This window comes from Amphiprion ocellaris, chromosome 10 (assembly GCF_022539595.1).
Source record: "Amphiprion ocellaris isolate individual 3 ecotype Okinawa chromosome 10, ASM2253959v1, whole genome shotgun sequence".
NCBI classification, from domain to species: Eukaryota; Metazoa; Chordata; class Actinopteri; family Pomacentridae; genus Amphiprion; species Amphiprion ocellaris.
Window position 1 is genome coordinate 16157845 of NC_072775.1, and position 18857 is coordinate 16176701.

General features: G+C 40.5%; 1 protein-coding gene across 2 annotated transcripts in view; it reads right to left on the reverse strand.

Moving 5' to 3' along the window:
- gpc5c (glypican 5c) overlaps window positions 1–18491 on the reverse strand; it is a 103566-nt gene extending 85075 nt beyond the window's left edge. For both annotated transcript variants that reach the window (XM_035951141.2, XM_023276519.3), the window contains exons 1-2: window positions 18020–18491; window positions 8316–8477 (exon numbers count right to left, since the gene is read on the reverse strand). In XM_035951141.2, the coding sequence (XP_035807034.2) occupies window positions 8316–8477; window positions 18020–18197 (340 nt within the window). In that variant the 5' untranslated portion in view covers window positions 18198–18491. The remainder of the gene's footprint in view (window positions 1–8315; window positions 8478–18019) is intronic.
- Window positions 18492–18857: the final 366 nt, after the last annotated feature.

Sequence of the window (18857 nt, forward strand, 5' to 3'; positions counted from 1 at the left end):
ATACAATCTCAGAGTTTAATGGTAATAAACTATTAATAAGTCCTTGACTTAATCTGTTGATTCATCATACTTGTGTGGCGAAATCATAGATCTAAAGTCTATAATGGGAGCATGACTCATCTGTCAAACAACAGGCACGGACATGCTGTTCACACAAATTTGACCTACAAGAACTGGGAAGTTGCACTGCTGCCAAAAACACTGCAAGTTGACAAGCCCCTTAGAAAACCAACATATACAATCGCAAACATGTGTGTACATATTCCAATTAATGGCTCCAAATCCTCATTTGCTTGTCGTGTCCTATCAGTAGGCTAACAGGTGCTATAATGAGCTTTAGAAGAGGACAGGAGGAGGTTGAGAAGGAGGATGTTGAGGAGGGGCGAAGTAATCATAAAGACAGCCCAGTGACATCAAAATTCTGAAACATAAACAATTGCACAGGTACCAGTGGGGATCGAGGATATAGTGGTAGACAGGCAGAGTGGATGTGGACAGATTGGATTTGGGGGGGAGAGCATTGCTGTCTGCTCTGGCCAAAGTAGGGAAATATGATCGAAGGCAGGGAAATTAGCAGATGAGAGAACGACAGGGACAGAGGACACAGAGCACAGGGGCAGTGGGGAGAGCAGGGGAGGAGGGGGGGTTGTTCAAATGGCTAATACCATAAACGGGAAATGTGGAGGGCCAGCCTGGGGGCAGACTGTTGACAGGCTGATGGACAGCACCTCTGGTGCTAAGCATTAAGAGGACCGCAGGTCTACAGTGACTCTCCCTTTCTCTTTTGTTAATGCAAAACTGAGTACACCCCTTTGCTTGTATATCACTAAAATGCTATATGATTTAAGTTCAAGTGTAGGGTATTTGATCTTGTAGTAATTAAAACAAGCAGGTCAGATATACTATATTGAAACTATGGGCCCTAAAGTAAAATCTGAACGCAACACAAATGATTACACCTGTGATCCCAGCAATATAAGTCATTAACCATATACTTTTCAACCACATATAGGAAAAACGTTCAAGAGGAACTAATGAACCCCAACTTCTCAAGTTGGGCCTAAGCTCTGCCTAATGCAAGATCACTGCACATGGTAAGAGCATGGGTGAACAACAGTATGGAAGATGGTACAAGAGCATTAGTAGACTATAAAGCATAAGCATAACATAGTTGCAGCAGTGGTTATGGTGCTGATATGGGACTGCATAAGAGAAAAAGGTGCAGCAGAGATGGCATTTATAGAAGACACTATGAAAGCAAGCATATATATTCATATACTGAATGAAAAGATGACTCCCAGTTACAAACAGCGGACTGTAATGCCAAGGTAGAGCAACAAGAAACAGATGAAACTGCATTATATTGACAAAATATGTAATAATTTTACATGTTTGGTAGTTATAGGTATGGCTCAGTTTTGTTGTATTGCTGCACAGCGTGCCTTGTTATATCACAAATCCCAAGAAGCATTTGAACCTACAATCAAAAGTTTTCCACTTCTACAAACACAAATTACTCCTGACTCTTAAACACAAACAGTTTGGAAAAAGGAGAGGATGCACATCAAAACAGGACTTAAGTGAAGGAAAGAAATAGTTACATGAATAATTTAATTCCATGAAGCAACAAATCAGCTGCCAGTGGCTTATTACTCTGCAGACTGAATGTTTCAGAAGTGAATATGACTGGATGTAGGTTCACTAGTCTCGCTCTATTAGTGACAGTTTGTGGTTTGTGATCAACAAAAAAAGGTAAGTCAGGGTAATTACCACATTATATAAGTGGAAACTGACTATGACTAAACAAGAGACGGCCAGAGAAAGAGACTGGACTCCAGATTTTTATTTAAAAAAAAAAAAAAGAAGAAGGAAAGGAAACATTTAGGCTAACATAGGATTAACATGAAACAGACCCTTGTAGGGACTCTGAGGTATGGAATGAATCCAAGATGAAAGGGACCCTAATGAAGAATTTTCCACTTTTCTTAGCAGGTGTGGCCCCTGTTTTCATTTATCAGCTTTACTATGAATCAAGCAGACAAAGGGTCACTTACGCATTGTTTAAATTACAGGCCAAAATTTCTCATTTTTAAGACCTAAATCCCTGTGCTTATGCCATTAAAAACACCACAAGACTCCTCTAATGGGTGGAATGAAATAAATCAAACAAAAATTCTAAACTATCAAGATAAATGTTTAACAATATTTGTGAAGGACAAATTCCATAATATTACTGAGACCAGAAGGATTCATAGTTTGCCAGTGATAGACTGTATTGTGGTTGATTTAAGAACAGATCCATGTAAAACCGCTGTTCACTTTGGCCAACAATACAGCAGATATCATCCATCATGGCTCATATAAACAGGACATGGCTGGCCAGGGTCAGAACACCATTTCTTTTGTCTGTCCATTTTTACCATTTATTGTACCTCTTCCTCTAGAATACAGTTGATGAATGACTGGAGGATCAGTAAATAAAGCCTACCGTGGGGACTCCTTAATGGTACACTAGGAAACACAAAGGCAAGAAGAAAGGAGAAGAAGCAGAGGAGTGTCCGTCACAGGTCCTAATGAGGAAAGTGAGCAGACTTAAATGTGGGTGTGATAGAGTGAGCTGAGAGGAGGAGGACAGCCAATTCCAACCTACTTTGGGTAATGGCAACACCATGAGTCATAACACAGAGACGTGTGTGTTACAGTGCTCATCTACTAATACATTAAAAGCATATATCAAACCAAACCCCAAACTGCCACAGGTATTTAGATGAGAACAGCTCTCTTTCACAGACATTCGCATATGGTCAGTTTGCAAAGTTCAACCCCTCTTTCCCTCAAGCTACATCTCCCAGCATGTCTGTATTGTAGTCAGATCCATCATCATTTCCCTTACCAATATCTACTTTCATTAAACTGGGCAGATATGATATATAAAATTTCTCTGGGAAATTTCACAGATTTTGACTGACACTTGCTATGCAAGTATCTACATGTATATCTTAAATATATATAAACACACCCACACACACACACACACACACACAAACTTTATGGCTTTTGGGAGCACTCAGTGAACATGGGTGCAGCAGAGTCAGACAGGACACAGGAAAAAGCCAGGCTAGACCAATCAGCAGCAGCGGAGTCTAAATCCCATCAGCCGGCCAGACAGATTGCACTCCAGAAAAGCCAAATTCTTCTGGACAGGGAACAAGCCCTGGGAGAGATGACTTTGTCTGATTACCAAGAAACTTCCTGGACATCAACCTTATTGTGCTCATATAATAGTGAGGCCGACGAAGCTTAGTCTACACTAAAAGTGTTTGTTGAAACTAGCTGAGTGGCAATGTCAGAAATAGTATTTCTAAAGTTGTGTCAGAAAATCCTATCGTAAAGCAAAAGATGGTGTTGGCAAGAAGAAGGGGGTATTTATCTCACTATGCTAGTATGTCCAAATCATGCCAGTGGAATCTGCACAGACCTCATATTTGTTTAGGCATGGGATGCAACATTGGGAAGCATGGATGGCTGGTGAGAAACACTGGGATTGATGAAGAAAAATGAAAGGGGACTTTTGAGGTGGAGAAGAACATGAGGAATGGAGATGTGTTTATGGTTTCATTCTGTGGAGTGCACTGTTGGCAGCCAGGTTATCTTTCAGACTGAAGGGTTCCTTGCAGCACACATGCCAGCCAGCAAGCAAGACGTTGGCGTGGTGCCCACCTGGACCCAGCATGCTCTTGTAACCAGTGCTGACAAAGCATAGACCACAGACAGAGAGAGACACTCGGAAAGAAAGGAAGAGTTGTCAGAGAACAGCAGTGCATAGTGAGTCTACAGAGGAAAAACCTGTTGATTTAACTTTCTTTGAAGGCAGACCACAACGCGCACACACCTGATAGAACCTTATTCAAACACACCTGTGCACACTTTCACTAGATTTCTGCTTCTACCACAAGTCCTTCCTTCATCTCATTTTGCTTTCTTTGCTTTCTAGGCCCTACTCCCAACTCCTCTGGGTGCTCACACGCTCATGTTAAGGTGAGAGGGGCACGTGAAAAGCAGAGGTAATTAGGGAAGCTTTGAGTGTGACTTTATGAGGCTTTGAGCTTCTCCCTCTCTCCTCCCTCCTTTTCTTTGTTCTTTCCCCTTTTCCCCAGTGAGCGAGCCTGAGTTCTCCAAATTCTGAGGAGAATGCATCCTGCCTCATGTGTCATGTCTACACAGGAGACTAGAAAGGCATAGCACAAATATGCTTGGGTTACACACATCGACACACTCCAATACGCAATGTATTTGACCCACTATTAAGTCCATAAACATGTTTCCCCTCCGCCCTGTGTGATTAAATGAGACGTGTAGGGATGGATTCCGGATATCCTCCCTAATTTGAGCATGAGCTCATGGTGCCGCGCAATGTCATCTTGTGTCCAAGCACCAGCCTCTAGAGCAATAACCCTGTCGGTCAAAACATCTGCAGAGAAAAATACACACAGACATGAAGTGAGAGAACAAAAATGATGATGTGAGAGGGGTCAGGCTATAAAGATCACAGGCAAAACGAATGAGAGAACTTCCAGACAAATGCAGAGATCGTAATAAAGATTAGAGGACCTATATCTGATAAAAGAATGTGGATACAACACAACAGCAAAGTGATTCATCATTCCTATCACTTGCACACACATATACAGGCATATCCTGATTATACGTACACAGACATGAGAACACAAATTGAGAAAACAAGAACATAAATCATCACTTTTTAATAAATGAGACAGTTGCCCTTACAAAGCCTGTGTTGTATGAGCCACCCAGGATGATTCAGACACAGTCAAAAAAATTTCAAGAACAATTCCATCAAAGAATAAGGCTTAAAGCTAAATATCCGTGTCTCTCTGTCAATACTTTGAGGGGAAATGAGAGAGAGTCTCTAAGGACAGGGGGGTCGGGAGAGTTCCTGGATGATGAAACAAGGATCAGCTAATTATGTCAACTCAGTGAGCAAAGCACAGTTTTTGCCGTGGCCTCTTTTTCTGTCTATCTGGCTGTCGCTCTTTCTCAAATGACCTCCTTGTCCCTGCACTGAAGGGCATGTGAAGTTTTAAATGCACTGCACTTTTATTGATGATAGAGAGCTATTTAGGCCAGGAGAATATATTTCTCTGAAAAGTATTTGTCAACTTCTCTGAGGACCATTTGAGCCTTGAGTTGGTCATGGTGTCTAGTGAGGGTGGTAAATATTGTACATGCTAGCATGTCTTTAAGGCATATGTATGCGCATGCACGCACACAGTCATCGAGATGCACATGTACAAAATTTTCAAACACCCCTATCACAAACACACAAACACAGATGTCACGGCCTTTAGCTGTGGGCCAGGACCCCCTCATATCAGTGACACTAGTGATCAAAAGTGTCAGCATTTTCTTGACATCTGCTTCCCAGCAGTGTGACTATATACCCAGATACTTACTCTCTTGCTCATCATTCCCACCTGTCGTTCACTTTCTCACTCACTCTCACACTCACACAAATCAAATACCCTGTGGAACTGTTTGCCAGCACGAGTTTGCTACAATGCGGAAGAAGCAATTTATGAAACCTTTTCTAGAACTGACTACCAGTAATACCCTAATGTAGCATTTCACCATTAAACAAGGCACACAAACATATTCCTGTGGCCAATCCATCTGTTCTACTTTCTTACAGCCAATCAGGAGGTCACAGAGAGGTTTCCACGAAGTCAGATCACGCCAGATCTGATTGGCTAGAGCAGACTGACAGGCCAAAGCCCTTGATGGCAGCTCTAAGCTAGCACAGCTTACACTGGGCTCTGTGGTTGACACCTACCCACCATCAGGCCCCAAAGCTCATTACCTATCAACTATGACATGGCTTAGGAGAGTCTATCTGTGATAGGGTTAAGGGGGGGAGAGGCAGAGGGGCTGGCCTGCATCTGTGAGTGTGGAGAAGTTGAATGGTAGGAAGAAAGATAAAGGAGATTCTAGTGGGGGATGGAAGCTGCTATATAAAAACATGTAACTTGTATGTGGGATTTTGGGTGTGGCAGTTGGACGGTAAATGAGGACAACAATATCTAGATAATCTCAAAAAGACTACTGGTACTGTTTAACTTGAAAAATGTTTGCAAGCAGCAAACAACCAAACCTATTCTGTGATATTCATACAGTGTCAGAAACATTTGACAAAAAAGCTCAGCATGGTTTGTGCTTCAGGGGTCACACTCATGACATGGCAACTCCCACATATGACAAAGCACAGTAGGATCTTTAAGGCTGTCAAAACAAAGGCAGTCCAACAAAAGCACACACACACGCAGACACACTCCACACACACATCATCTCCTTTCCAATGGGCATGTCCTTTTGACTAATCTTCCAAATCAGCAGGAGTGAGTTGAGTTCAAACAATAAAAACTGCAGTATGTGAAGAAAAAGCACACAGACACTGGATTTGTCGCAAGATTTACAGTGTGAATGACAGACAAATGGAAAACTGCACAGAAAATTGAGTCCACATCATGAAATAATTATCAAATAAACACAACAGCGCTTTTAGCCTGCAGACAACTGGCTCTGTAGTGAACTGCTGGTACAAATGGTACAAAAAGGAGTAGGAGAGGAAAGCCACCCACAAACAACTTGCTACAATCCAGCATGTGAATAACAGCATCAATGTTATTGTCCAAAATCATATTCTCATTACTTCATGTGGTATATGAGCCACTTGCTACTTCACATTCCACTCGAGGCACTCACACAGCACAGACACTGTCCTTAGAAGGCCTTGAAAATTGAGGGCCAGTGACATAATCATTTTCGGCACCATCATACCCCAGTTTCTATTGTTATTCCATTGTTATTTTCCATCTTGGCCTTTACTGGAGATGTGGAACACCTGATCTTATTTCTTCAGACAGGCTCAGACATGAGGTAAGAAGGGAAGGATCTCAATGATGACGAAAAGAACAAATACCAGCACTGTTCGAACACAGCTACTTCTTTTCAAGTGTCCTATTTGTGAAACTGTTTTAAGAAGCACTCCTTTAAGCATCTTTTAAGCATATGTGTATAATATGGACTGGAATTTCATATTTTGTTTCTGTTGTAGTGCAAGGAACATTGTGTGACACTACTATATCCTTCTCTGATGACATTTATAAGTTGACAATAATTATTTCCATGACAGCAGTGGTTGAAAATCAATTCTCCATGACTGTTCCCTACAGTTTCTTTCTTTATTACATCATTTTTTCACATAATGTATGCGTTTTCCATATTGGACACCAAGAATAGCAGTGTTCTTGCTTCTGTCATGAATAAAATTTGGACAACATCACATCACAGCAGTCCATTGTCGTATAAAACGAATTACATGGTACCGAAATTCCTGTAACACTAAAAACATCCAAAGCATCTCGTTTGCCCTGTGGGATTGTGCTGGAGGTTTTGGGAAGGGAAAACATGGTCTGTTTCGGAAATGTTTAAATCTAAATGACACTGCATTTAGAGAAAGAGGAAGGACAAAGCTGGTCAAATCACTGCATTGCTTGATTCAGCTGCGTGTAGCATAAAGCCTTTTGACAAGCAAGATTGGCCAAACCACGTTGCATTTGTAGAGCAGAGTTTTTCCACAACTCAGACATCTGAACTGTCCAGGCTGACATTACAACCAAAAATATACCAATAAATAAAGAGAAAACAAACAAGCAGAAATAATTGCCCTGCACAGATTGCTTCACCCTAGAAAACTACTGTAATTTCTTCAAGGGTTCCAGTAACTGTCTTGCTGTCTTGAGAGCAGGATCATATAATAAAAAAGCAGCATCTTCCACAAAACACTGGAGGTTAAGAAAAAGGCCTCTTTTCCCGTCTACCCTCAGTGATCCTTCTCCACAATTCTGTTGTTGCCAAACCCACAGAAGAAGAGGGGGGCATGCCATTTTCTGAAGAGCAATTGCCTGCACACCAGCTCCCATGATCGTGGAGAACTGAGCAAATCTGTCTTTTGTTTCATTTAATGCTAATATAAATACAAATATATTTGGTTTTTACTGCAGAATTTGGACTCAAGTATAAGCATAAGTTGAGGTCAAGGGTCAAATTAAATATTTTACAGAATGAACCCCTTTAAGTCTTCAGTCCCATGCAGCAACAAGCACAGTATAACTGCAAATAGCTAAATGACAATTTATCAACCCAAAGTGTTGCAGTATCTCTTTCGACAACAACAACCCAGTGGCTCAGGCCAATCTCATTCAACCCCAGCTGGAAAACATTATCAATGAACTTACCCTGAAAGGCATCTGAGTGGCCAGAGATGAGGTGCTCCAGCTCATAGCTGTAGGAGTGAATGTTGTGGAGGGTTTCTCGTTTTACAGCGAACTGGTAGCTCTCCTCCATCTTCCGGGTGCAACATGATGGACCTTGGTGCTTACAAACCAACAGATCCACATCTAGGAAAGTCAAGCAGAAATGGACAGATGTTTCCTTTAATCATATTTTTTAGAAATAAATAAATCAAGTCAGTGTTAACACATAAAGTATATCAGCAAAAATGGAAATCTCTATCTTGATCTCTGTTAAGAGATAGGATAAGAACTTGTTAGTGCGAGTTAAACAAAGAATACAAACATCTGAAATCCTTGGATGTTTTACAGTTGTATTGCAAAATTTAGACATCCTTGTATAAATTGCATATCTTATTGATTTTATTTTATTTTATTGATTATTACAACCCATTGGTGTGCATGTAAAGCTTTAGAAATTAGGTATGGTTGTTATGAGCTAAAAAACAACAACAAAAGAAGGCAACAAAAACAAAACAAAAAAACAATCATTCCTAATTGCTATGCAATGCATGCCAGTTAGACTTCTGACTTGATCCTGACTTGCGTTGACATGGTGCACCGCAGTTGATCCTCACCGACTGCATAATCTCAGGGCATGATGTGAACTGCCTAGTTTTAGTTTGATCTCACAACAGATTTGTTCAGTTGTTGGATTATCAGGTACATTTCCTAGAAGCTATTTTTTTGTTCAAACATACTGTGAATACAAGACAGCCTTTTCCAAACTTGTGCAATGCATCTGAGCAACAGTGGGCAAAAAAATGGTAACACAAAGATCCTTACCTGCCTAAAAAGTATTTACAAACTGTACCAATTACCAAAGGAGGGGCTACAAGTACTTACTTAGGATCCACACTTTTTGCAAAAGCCAAAACTACAAATATTGTTTCTTCTGTTTTGAGAACTTTTAAAAAATACATTAGGGTCTTAAGAATGTTTTTTAGGTCAATTTGTGTAAGGGTTGTATTTACTTCTGTTTTGTCCAAAAATCAGCAAAATATGTTGAACACTGTCAAACTTTCTATACAACTGTGTATGATTCTACACTGTGCAAGTGTGTGTGAGTTTACATATAGTGTCCCGAGTATGCACATTGATAGTCAAGTCATAACTCCACTAGGAGACAGAAGAGGCACCATGGGAAGCTGAGAAAGTAGACCAAGAATTCATCCACGTTTCCTGCTATAAATACTGTCCCTGCTAAATATATATCTTTGCCTGAGTTTTATACAGTCGCACATGTCATCAAGACGTACATTTGGAGATGCAAGTACAACATGTGTCCCATAAAACAAACAAAAAAAATGCATACAGTTGAACTTTTCAATGCAAACATACACACAACATGTACAGACAGTAATTTGTGTGAAATGACCTGCACAGTGTAGCCACATGTAGACAATGACCTAACTGCACGTGGCGTGATCCAAAGAACAGCTCGTCTCACAGTTACATCAGCTGAAACTTTGTCATGTGCTTCTCACCATCTTTGCATACGGTATATAAACTGTCATGACATAACAAACTGGTCACAAATACGATGGGCTAATAAAACTACCTTTTCTCCAAACATTTATGCACAGGGTCATTTCCATAATGCACAAGAGTGATATGATAACTCATTTTACTGGGGGGAAGGGCAGGACGGGGGTGGCTGGAGGCAGGTGTTGTAACCAGAGCCTAAAGCATGGCCTTAGGACAGACCGCAAGACCAGTGCCTCACTGTTCAAATCCCTCCATGAAACACAATAGGGTTGCATTCTGAATCCCTCTTCCCCTTTCTGCTCCCTCTCTCCCATTTGCCTGGCATATCCTTGTGAGGCCTGGGTGTCTCTTAATTACCCAGTGAGGCTCCATTTGTTCCCATCCCAGAGCCAGATGAGTGAAGTCATAACTGGCTGTCCTGCCCCTTCCAGCTCATTATCTCCATCTCTGGAGCAGCACTCTTTTTATGTTGACACTATTTCCCTGTCAACCCTGTTGCCATAAAATCCTTTTCTGTTTTTTTTTTTTTTTTTCCGGATGTGTTGAGAAATCATACTGCTGATCAAATACCTGCAACATTGCTGTATCAGTTTTGACGAGTGCCAGCCTTTAATAAAACACAGTACTAGGCTTCTTCCATGTTTTTGATCACAGAGATACAAGAACAAGTCAAAAAGCCGATTAACAGTGGTCTATCTCATCTACGGGTTGCATGTTTCTATCTTTTAAAATGGATTCATTGCGAAATAACAGCATTTGGTGAAAGCAGCTTCAACAATCCATATGTTTTAGATTTTCCCCAACTGCAAACAGGAGATGTATGACAACCATTTAATAAATGTAATAATCCACACACAGTTGGGATCAGTATCGATATTGCGAAACAACAACTGATTCGTGAAACGCGCAACATATTTCAAGGTCAACCGGTTTACAAGCAATTCAGTTTCATTGGTGATATTTGCCTTCAGCAAGATTGGATCTAAACATGAACCTGGTTTCAGTGCCACATTTTTGGACACAAAATAATAAATTAAAACATGGGAACCGGTATTTGTTTCAATTTTATTTTAAAGTTAAAATTTCCCTGTATGTGGTGTCTGTCCTCTCTCCCCTTCTATCCCTGACCCTGTTCTCTTCACTGGCTGGCTCCTTCTCTCCTTTGTGTTTGTGTGTTATCTGTGATATGAAAGTAATATCCAGGGACTCACAGTGGAATCCAGCCTGGCCTCTCCGTCCCTTGCGAGTAGCTGCATGGAGTAAGTGATACTCAGAAAGACTTTGGCTGTTAAAGCCACCACAGCAGTCAGGACAGACTGACTGCGTCCCAAATATACCAAGCCACTTTCTGCAGTCATTAGAAGCCAAGTCACTGCTTCTGTCTGTAACTGGAAAGAAATTGCTGAGTTTGTTCTTTTTTATCTTTGGAAACATTTTACATACAGTATTTTAATAGCTTCTGCTTGAAGGGGAAACAAGAAAACTTTCAAGGAGTCAATGAACCTACAACTGACTTGTTGTTGAGCAACATGTATTTATCAGCTATAATTCATTTAAACTTTCGGTATACACAGAGTGACCATCTCTAAAAGCTTTTCCATGTTTTGCTGTTTGATGAAATTAAAGTATTGGAGGTGACTGAGGTTTAAAGTTACATAAAAGTAAACCTTTACAAATTCAAAAATCTGAAAGGATTCTTATCCTGTTCCAGTAAAAATTTAGTGGACACATTATGCAACAGTAATAGTTTCCAAAGTCTGAAGATTGCAGATTTCCCCCAGAATTCTTTGCAAAACCATTCCAGCCCTGTAAAATTGCTTGGGGACCATGTCTCAACAACAATTTTCATGATCTGCCCCAAATGTTCAATTGGATGGACTGGTATGTTTTCCAACTTGACCTGAACAAAACGTCAACACTGTTGCTTTTAAGAAATTCCTGCATATGTTGGCTCATTATCTTGCTGGAAAAAAGCAAGGTGTCATTTGAGTTCAACTTCCCTTCCTCTTTTCCACTCTACCATAAAGCTGGTGATGGAAGTGATATACTTAGTGCATGAACCTTGTATATGCTTTACACAGATATCTTGGTGATTACTAACAAATGCTCTTACACACAACTACTGTGAAATAACAGAACTCAAAAAATGTGGTCATTTTCCTGTATGGTTAACATAAACGTGACTTTTTTGGTATGTAGTTTGCAATGTTCTTTTGTCTTGATTCACTATTTGACCTTCCACATACTGACGCCTTCCACTGAAACCACATCTTGATAAGACACTGGTGATCTATTTTAACTATTATGCCTTTAGGGGCAGCTAAATCTGAAAATGAATATCAATCTGTGTCTTTACTTGAATGGGGTGAATACTTATGCAATAACTGTATTTTTGTGCTATAACATGACATGTAGGTGCACCGAATAAGAACTACAAAAAATATATATTTTGTTCATTTAATAATTGGAACTTCCCAAGAGAGCAGGTTATTTGCAGTGACGTGTCAAATGTTATATCTAACTAACCAGCAGCATAATGGACATATGAGAATATGAGGGTTGAGAAGCAACATGCGAGTTGGCATGCAACATCATGTCATCCACTTTTGTAGCCAAATTTGCAATGGTGATTTCATTTATTGTACAAATGTAAAAGCTTCTCATTTGTAAATGTCACCCGTCTACAAGCTGTAGCTAAGTCTTCTGACTTGAAACGTGATTCTATACCGCTTCCAACTGGCCAAGAATACTGAAGTCCACTGGCCTTGTGTAATTAGTGCCCAGTGTACATGCTACTCATTCTGCCTGGCTAAACCTTAACACACTCCAGACTGGATGTCAACTTTGAATCCTAATTCCCTTAATTGTCCTCAGGTGACAAATACCTCTGGAGTAATTTGCCGTATTAAAGCCGTGGCTCAGGGGTCTTGACTTGTTAGTCACAATCCCTTCAGCAACACCTCAGTGCCCTTCACTGCACAAGTCAAAACTTCTGCGTGGAGAAACTCTACCACTGTATAATTGCCCTGTTAACTCACATGCCATTCACAATAGGTGGCACTACAGTAGCAGAGCTGAAAACAGTATGCTGCTGAGAAGATAGTTATTACCACCCTTCTCAAAACATACATGCGCCAACCGTGGCACTCACAAAATGATTGATATGCAGCTCACCTCTTCAATATGGAATGGAAAATTTTCTTGATTTGCATTGATGAGAGGGTGGGTTGTGGTTTCCTGATGCTACCGTTTTGATATTTTTCAGAGAACAAGAATAACTTTGTTAGAAAGTAGGCAATTAATGCTGTTACCCTTCTCCTGTCTCAGGAAGCCAGTTCCCTTTGAAATTCCAAGATCCACTGAACATACAGGATATTTACTCTATACAGAGTTGCTGCTCTTTGGATAGACCGTGTTGAAAGAAAACACATCTCAAAAGGGTCTTTTGCCACGAACCTGCATTTTTGGACAACCTTGAAACTCAACTGGAATGTTTAGCTTTCCCAGACCCCAAGCTGGAACTGCCTACAGTGATTGGCATGGAGTCCAAAGCCACACCAGAGGGCAGAGGTTGGCCAGACAGAGAATAAAGAGACATGTAAGGCTGGTAGGCAAATAGATGCAGACCTGATGGGGCAGGATTATATCACTTCTGTTACCATTTAATGTAATCCGCTGAACACATCTCAGGAAGAAGCTCTCCTCTCATGTATTATGTCTATTCCAAGTGCACAAAAACATTCATCTTTTCTACATGGTTAAATTACTGGAGAGGTAAGTAATACTTATGAGTCTAACGCCATAAAATCACATCTTCCTCTGCTACTAGCAATCCAGAAGGGTAAGGTAGCATACAATCAGCTGAAACGCAAGATAGGCTTAGGCTGAAATCCAATAAGAAATGTTGTGTGGAGACCGACTCAGACAGAATAATCAGCTTCAGACTGGTGCAGCACTGGTAAGGCTGGAGTATTTGGGTGGACGGATGAGACAGCATCTGAGGTACTTGTGAGTTCAGTAATTTGAACCGTCTTTTACTGAAGACCCTTTCTTGAAAGACTTTTTTTTTTAATTTGATCAGTGCCTGTTTCTAATGGTTTTACTTTTGCATAACTCACTAGATATGTTCTTACGTGAAGCTCATATGAGACTGGAGTAGGTGGTTCAGAAATGGCAGCGTGATTTAAAGTGTGTATGGAGAAGGTGTACACCATGTGTGTGCTGTGTCAGTGAGAGAGGCCAAGTTAAAAAGGGAATCAAAATAACTACAGCCAATCAAAGACTATGGTGAGCTTTGAGAGCTTGCCAAGGTCTTTGACGCTGTAACTGGTTAAGGATGTGGCGACATGTGATAACACACTGTGTTCCCATTCCCTTCCTATTAACACATGACCCTGCTTGTGTTGTATTAAAGATACAAGACACTTTCTCTTTCATTTTAAAATAGCCGTTAATGACTCAGTGAATCAAAGAGTGGTAGTATAAGACTATGGAAAAAAAGCATGAGTACACAATCAGTTAAGCTCTTCTCAGTCAGACCACTAAACACATTTTAACTGGGTTGTAAAATACACTGATCATATCTCAGGACATTATGCAACAACGCAAATGTACAAGTTAGCGTGTGTGTCTGTGGACAGCACCTCTAACCGTCTGCTTTTCAAATGATCTATCCCCAAAAGGGCTATATTAGCTCCCCTTGGTAATCATAATATGGGGCGTTTGGCTGTGCACCACACTGTGTACCAAACTGGCCATAAATAACAGAATACGTAACACCATGTCATTGATTATCAAAGTTCCCTTGATGATGAATCTGGCCCAGAGATAAAGTCACCCTTTATAGATTGTGGCCCAAGAACTATTGTTTAATCAAACTAAATAGGTTAGCATGAAATAATTCAACACAAAAGCATATTGGTAAGATTTTAATTTCACCATCTTAAGGACCATTTATTTACACCACACAGATGCTTAGATTTAAGTACCTTTAAACTGTACTGCACTGCAGATGAAAATGTGAAGCAGAAGAGCAGCATAACTTTACATTTCTCCAAATTGGACAGAAATAGCACAAAAACTGTACAAGAAATTCACTCAGGCAGTTCTTAAAACTAATCACACTTTACACTGAACTATTGCTTCATTGATGCATTTTTACTTTCTACTCTCTTAATTAAAGAATCTGAGGATTTCTTCCATCGCTGCCTGCCAACATGAGATTACACTGCTCTTGGTAATCACAAGGCACTATCGCTACTTCCTGTACTTTAGGGTTTCTTTGGATACAAAAATGAAAAACACAAAAACACAGCATAAAATATATGCACCATAAAAGTGCAATTCTTTTCAAATGTGATCATCCAACTGGCTGGCTCCCTGGCTGCCACACTCTTGCCACTTAGTGAGGGATCAGTTCACCACACATGAAACGCAGCACTGTATCCTAAAACAAATATCAGACTGTGAAAAGAGCTGAAGTCTTGCCACTTCAAATTTCAAGAGTTGCTTTTGTTGGCATTTGATCTGAGAACTGAAGCAGAGTAGCATAATTTTGTATATACACACACACACACATATACACCAAAATCTCTCCTCCTTCCATAGGTCAGCACTTTGAGGACAAGATTGCGTCTTTCCCAAAACACCCACTCCAGGACAAGTACAAATAAAAAGCAACATAAGCTGTAGGCCCTAAACATACTGGTGAAGCTACAGCAATGTTTTCTCAATTAATAGTTTGAACTAGAGAGCTGCAATTTGTATCTGAATAATAACTGTCAAGTTTTCCAAAAAATATTACTATAGATAGAAGTTGTGCCCCAAAGATGAAATATCCTGTGGTTAAAATGACCATTTCAAACCGGCAACATCATCCCGTGCATGTGCTCATGTTATTTAACTGGTAAAATGGTCATCAACAGCTGCAGTTACAGAATAAGATAGTCAACGTCCTCTGCCAATGCACTGCAGACGGTAAAATCTCATGACACAAGCCTCGTTCCAGACTGCTGACATGCTCAGTAGACCGAGGTCCTTCCGTTGTCTTTAAGAGCTAACTACTGCTTGCAATGGAACCAACATTCTCTGTTGCTAGTAGTGACACCCTGCTAAACAAACATATCAAGTGGTTTGGATGCACCTCTAGGTATGTTTCCCACTCAGCTATCTATTGCTCTTCTCTGAGTTACAGCTTGCAAACTCAAACTGGATGATACTCAAGTAGCCACCAACCTGCATGTGACTTTGCTGCAGAAAGAATTCTAATCTGTATGTACTATAGACAGAGTTGTAACCCAAAGTTTGGCCACTGCTACGTAAATTACATATTTCGTTATTACATATTTGCATCCAAATATGTAAATAAAGCATCCAATTGTATTGCAGTTACCTTTTATTTCACAAATTTTAAAAATATGTGCAAACACTTGAGGTCCTTCTACCAGGAATGTCTTAGAACATCATTGACTAAAGTAATTTGTGAAGAAGGTCAAGAAATGTCATGAAAGCATATCAGATGATGACAGTTCTAGAGCTGATAAATTATGAGTCTCCAAACCCCCTCTAAGAATCTCACTCAGGATCTAAAAATGAAGCTAATTGTTGCCTTCCAAGCAGACGCAAGCTATAAACAGATATCCAGATATTGCAGCTTGCAATTTTCACTGTCTGAAATATCATTAAGAAATAGCAGCTAAGGAGACAGAAAGGTAAAGGAACAGAATTAAATCAAAAGAACACAACTGTTAAGCATAAGGAAATGGATTTACAGACTTCAAATATGTATACAGGACTATTGAAATTGTCACAACTAAAAGAAGCATGATGTGATTAGTTAAAAGTGATTAAGTGTGAAACTATGCTTGCAGAATCAAGCAAAATCAGCATAGCTACACCAAAGCCTAAACACATTCAAACTGAATTTTGCCTCCAAACAGATTTGGAACCAATGTTTATCCTCATAAAATTATGTTTCCCTGAGTGTGCAGTAGGAAAGCACATTCCATTAAATCTTCAAGGCATCTGAAGCTGCTTTCAAGCATCATTGTGACAAAAAGTCAGGCACAAGAAGAATTTGAGAATCATTCAGCTATATTGCAAAAGACTATAGGTCTCTTGTAGATGTGTGGAAAACATATTTTCATAAAATGTGGCTCCTAAGTTCATGTGCATGTCGGTTTGGGATCTCACTACCCTGTGTTTCTAAAAACATATGACCAAAAGAGTTGCTGATGACCAACTTCTGCAAATCAACACTGCAAATCACTGACTCCTCATATTGTGGATGCGTTACTGCAGCCTATTTATCCACAGAGATTAAACCTTATGATACCATCTGCATCACACTAGGCCTGCTCTTGTTCAAAACCCCTGTCTCAGCAGCTTTTAAATGTGCTGGGCAGCTTCCACTGCCAAAAGAAATTTGCTAAATAATTGTTTAATCTCTCTAAACAGCCCTCATGTGATAAGCAGCTGGGTGGCATATGAAGCTGAGAATTGTGGAGAAAACCAAGAAGCTCTGATGTTTCACACCAGACTGATTACATGGGATTGACATACAGGGCAAATTAAACATGGAATATTACATACTAATGCAGAGATATGTATTTGGAGGGATGGGGGAGGTGGGATACGGGGGACGGGACACTGCATAAGGATGGACAGATACAGCTCAATCTGATGTGAAAGGAACATCAAACATGATAAGTGACAGATCAGATCACTCACTTTAAGATAATCTCTTATTGTGTAGTATATTGTATTGCTTAGGAAACAACACATTATGGAGAAAACTCTTTAAAGGTCTCTCCTACTGCCACTACCAATATGATGAGAGAGACACAAGTGCAGACACAAAGCATTGTCAGTCATCTCCCTCGCCTTTAATATGCTGTCACTTGAGCAAATTCGCAAAACCACACAGTGAGCGCACTGGAACCAAAACAGTGATTTTCACAGAAGCCATGAATTTCATATTGGACATTCCTTAAAAGAGATTCCACAAATTTAAACTTCGTTAATCAAGTTTGGTTTGCATGCTGTTTTTGTTTTTTTTTGTTGTTGTTTTTTTTAATGACTATGATCGCAGTTTACGACAAAATGCACTACTTCTCAAAGATCAATGCTCTTCTCTTCAGGATGCCAAACCCCCCCACGCTCACCTGTGCCAGGTGTCTCCGGTACGCGGTGCAGCGGCCCGACCTGCCGCAGCTGGAAAGCGGTCCTCACTTCATGACAGCTGTACGCGTCCACGCCGATCACGCTCACCGCAAACACGACCAGCGACAAAATCCAAAAGGATCCGCAAGAGTTCACGCGTGGGCATACTCCTCGGAACATTGCCGCATCTCACACCAGGTATCCTCGTGGATATCCTACTGTAAGCTGACTGTAAACTGTGTGACAGTGGTGAAAACAGACGGCACTGAAGTATGATGAAGCGACGATGAGTTTAAACATCTGACAGTCCTTTCCGTCTGATTTTCACATTATTGGATGGGATGAGTGGGAGCGCCCTCACAGCAGAGGTTTTGGGGTTCTTCTCTTGGACAGATGAGGAGTACTGTGGGCTCAACCCGCTCTGTCCCGCGCTCAACACTTTGCAGTGGTCGACTGCCTGCATGCCTGTTTCCAAAGCCCTGCGCACACTCCCCTCCCTTTCTGTTTACTCCAGCCAGGCGCTGAAACTCTCCACAATACCTCTATAGGGACTCACAGTGCCAGTTTCCCAGTAGCAACAACTGAAATCCACAACTAATCTATTTCTAGTGATGTGATTAAACCACGGGAAAAATCTATAGTTCACGTTACATATTTTATCCAAAGCATTTGCGTCATATTTGAAGGTTGATTTTCTCTCTTACTCACCTTTAACTATATGTACAATAGCTTTTTTTCTGTCTTTAAGGTAAGGATCATTCCAATTCTGAACCCTGACAATGCTTTCGGCTACAAGTAACTGATTCTTTGTAGGACACTTGCTGTCTAGCGCTTTCTCTT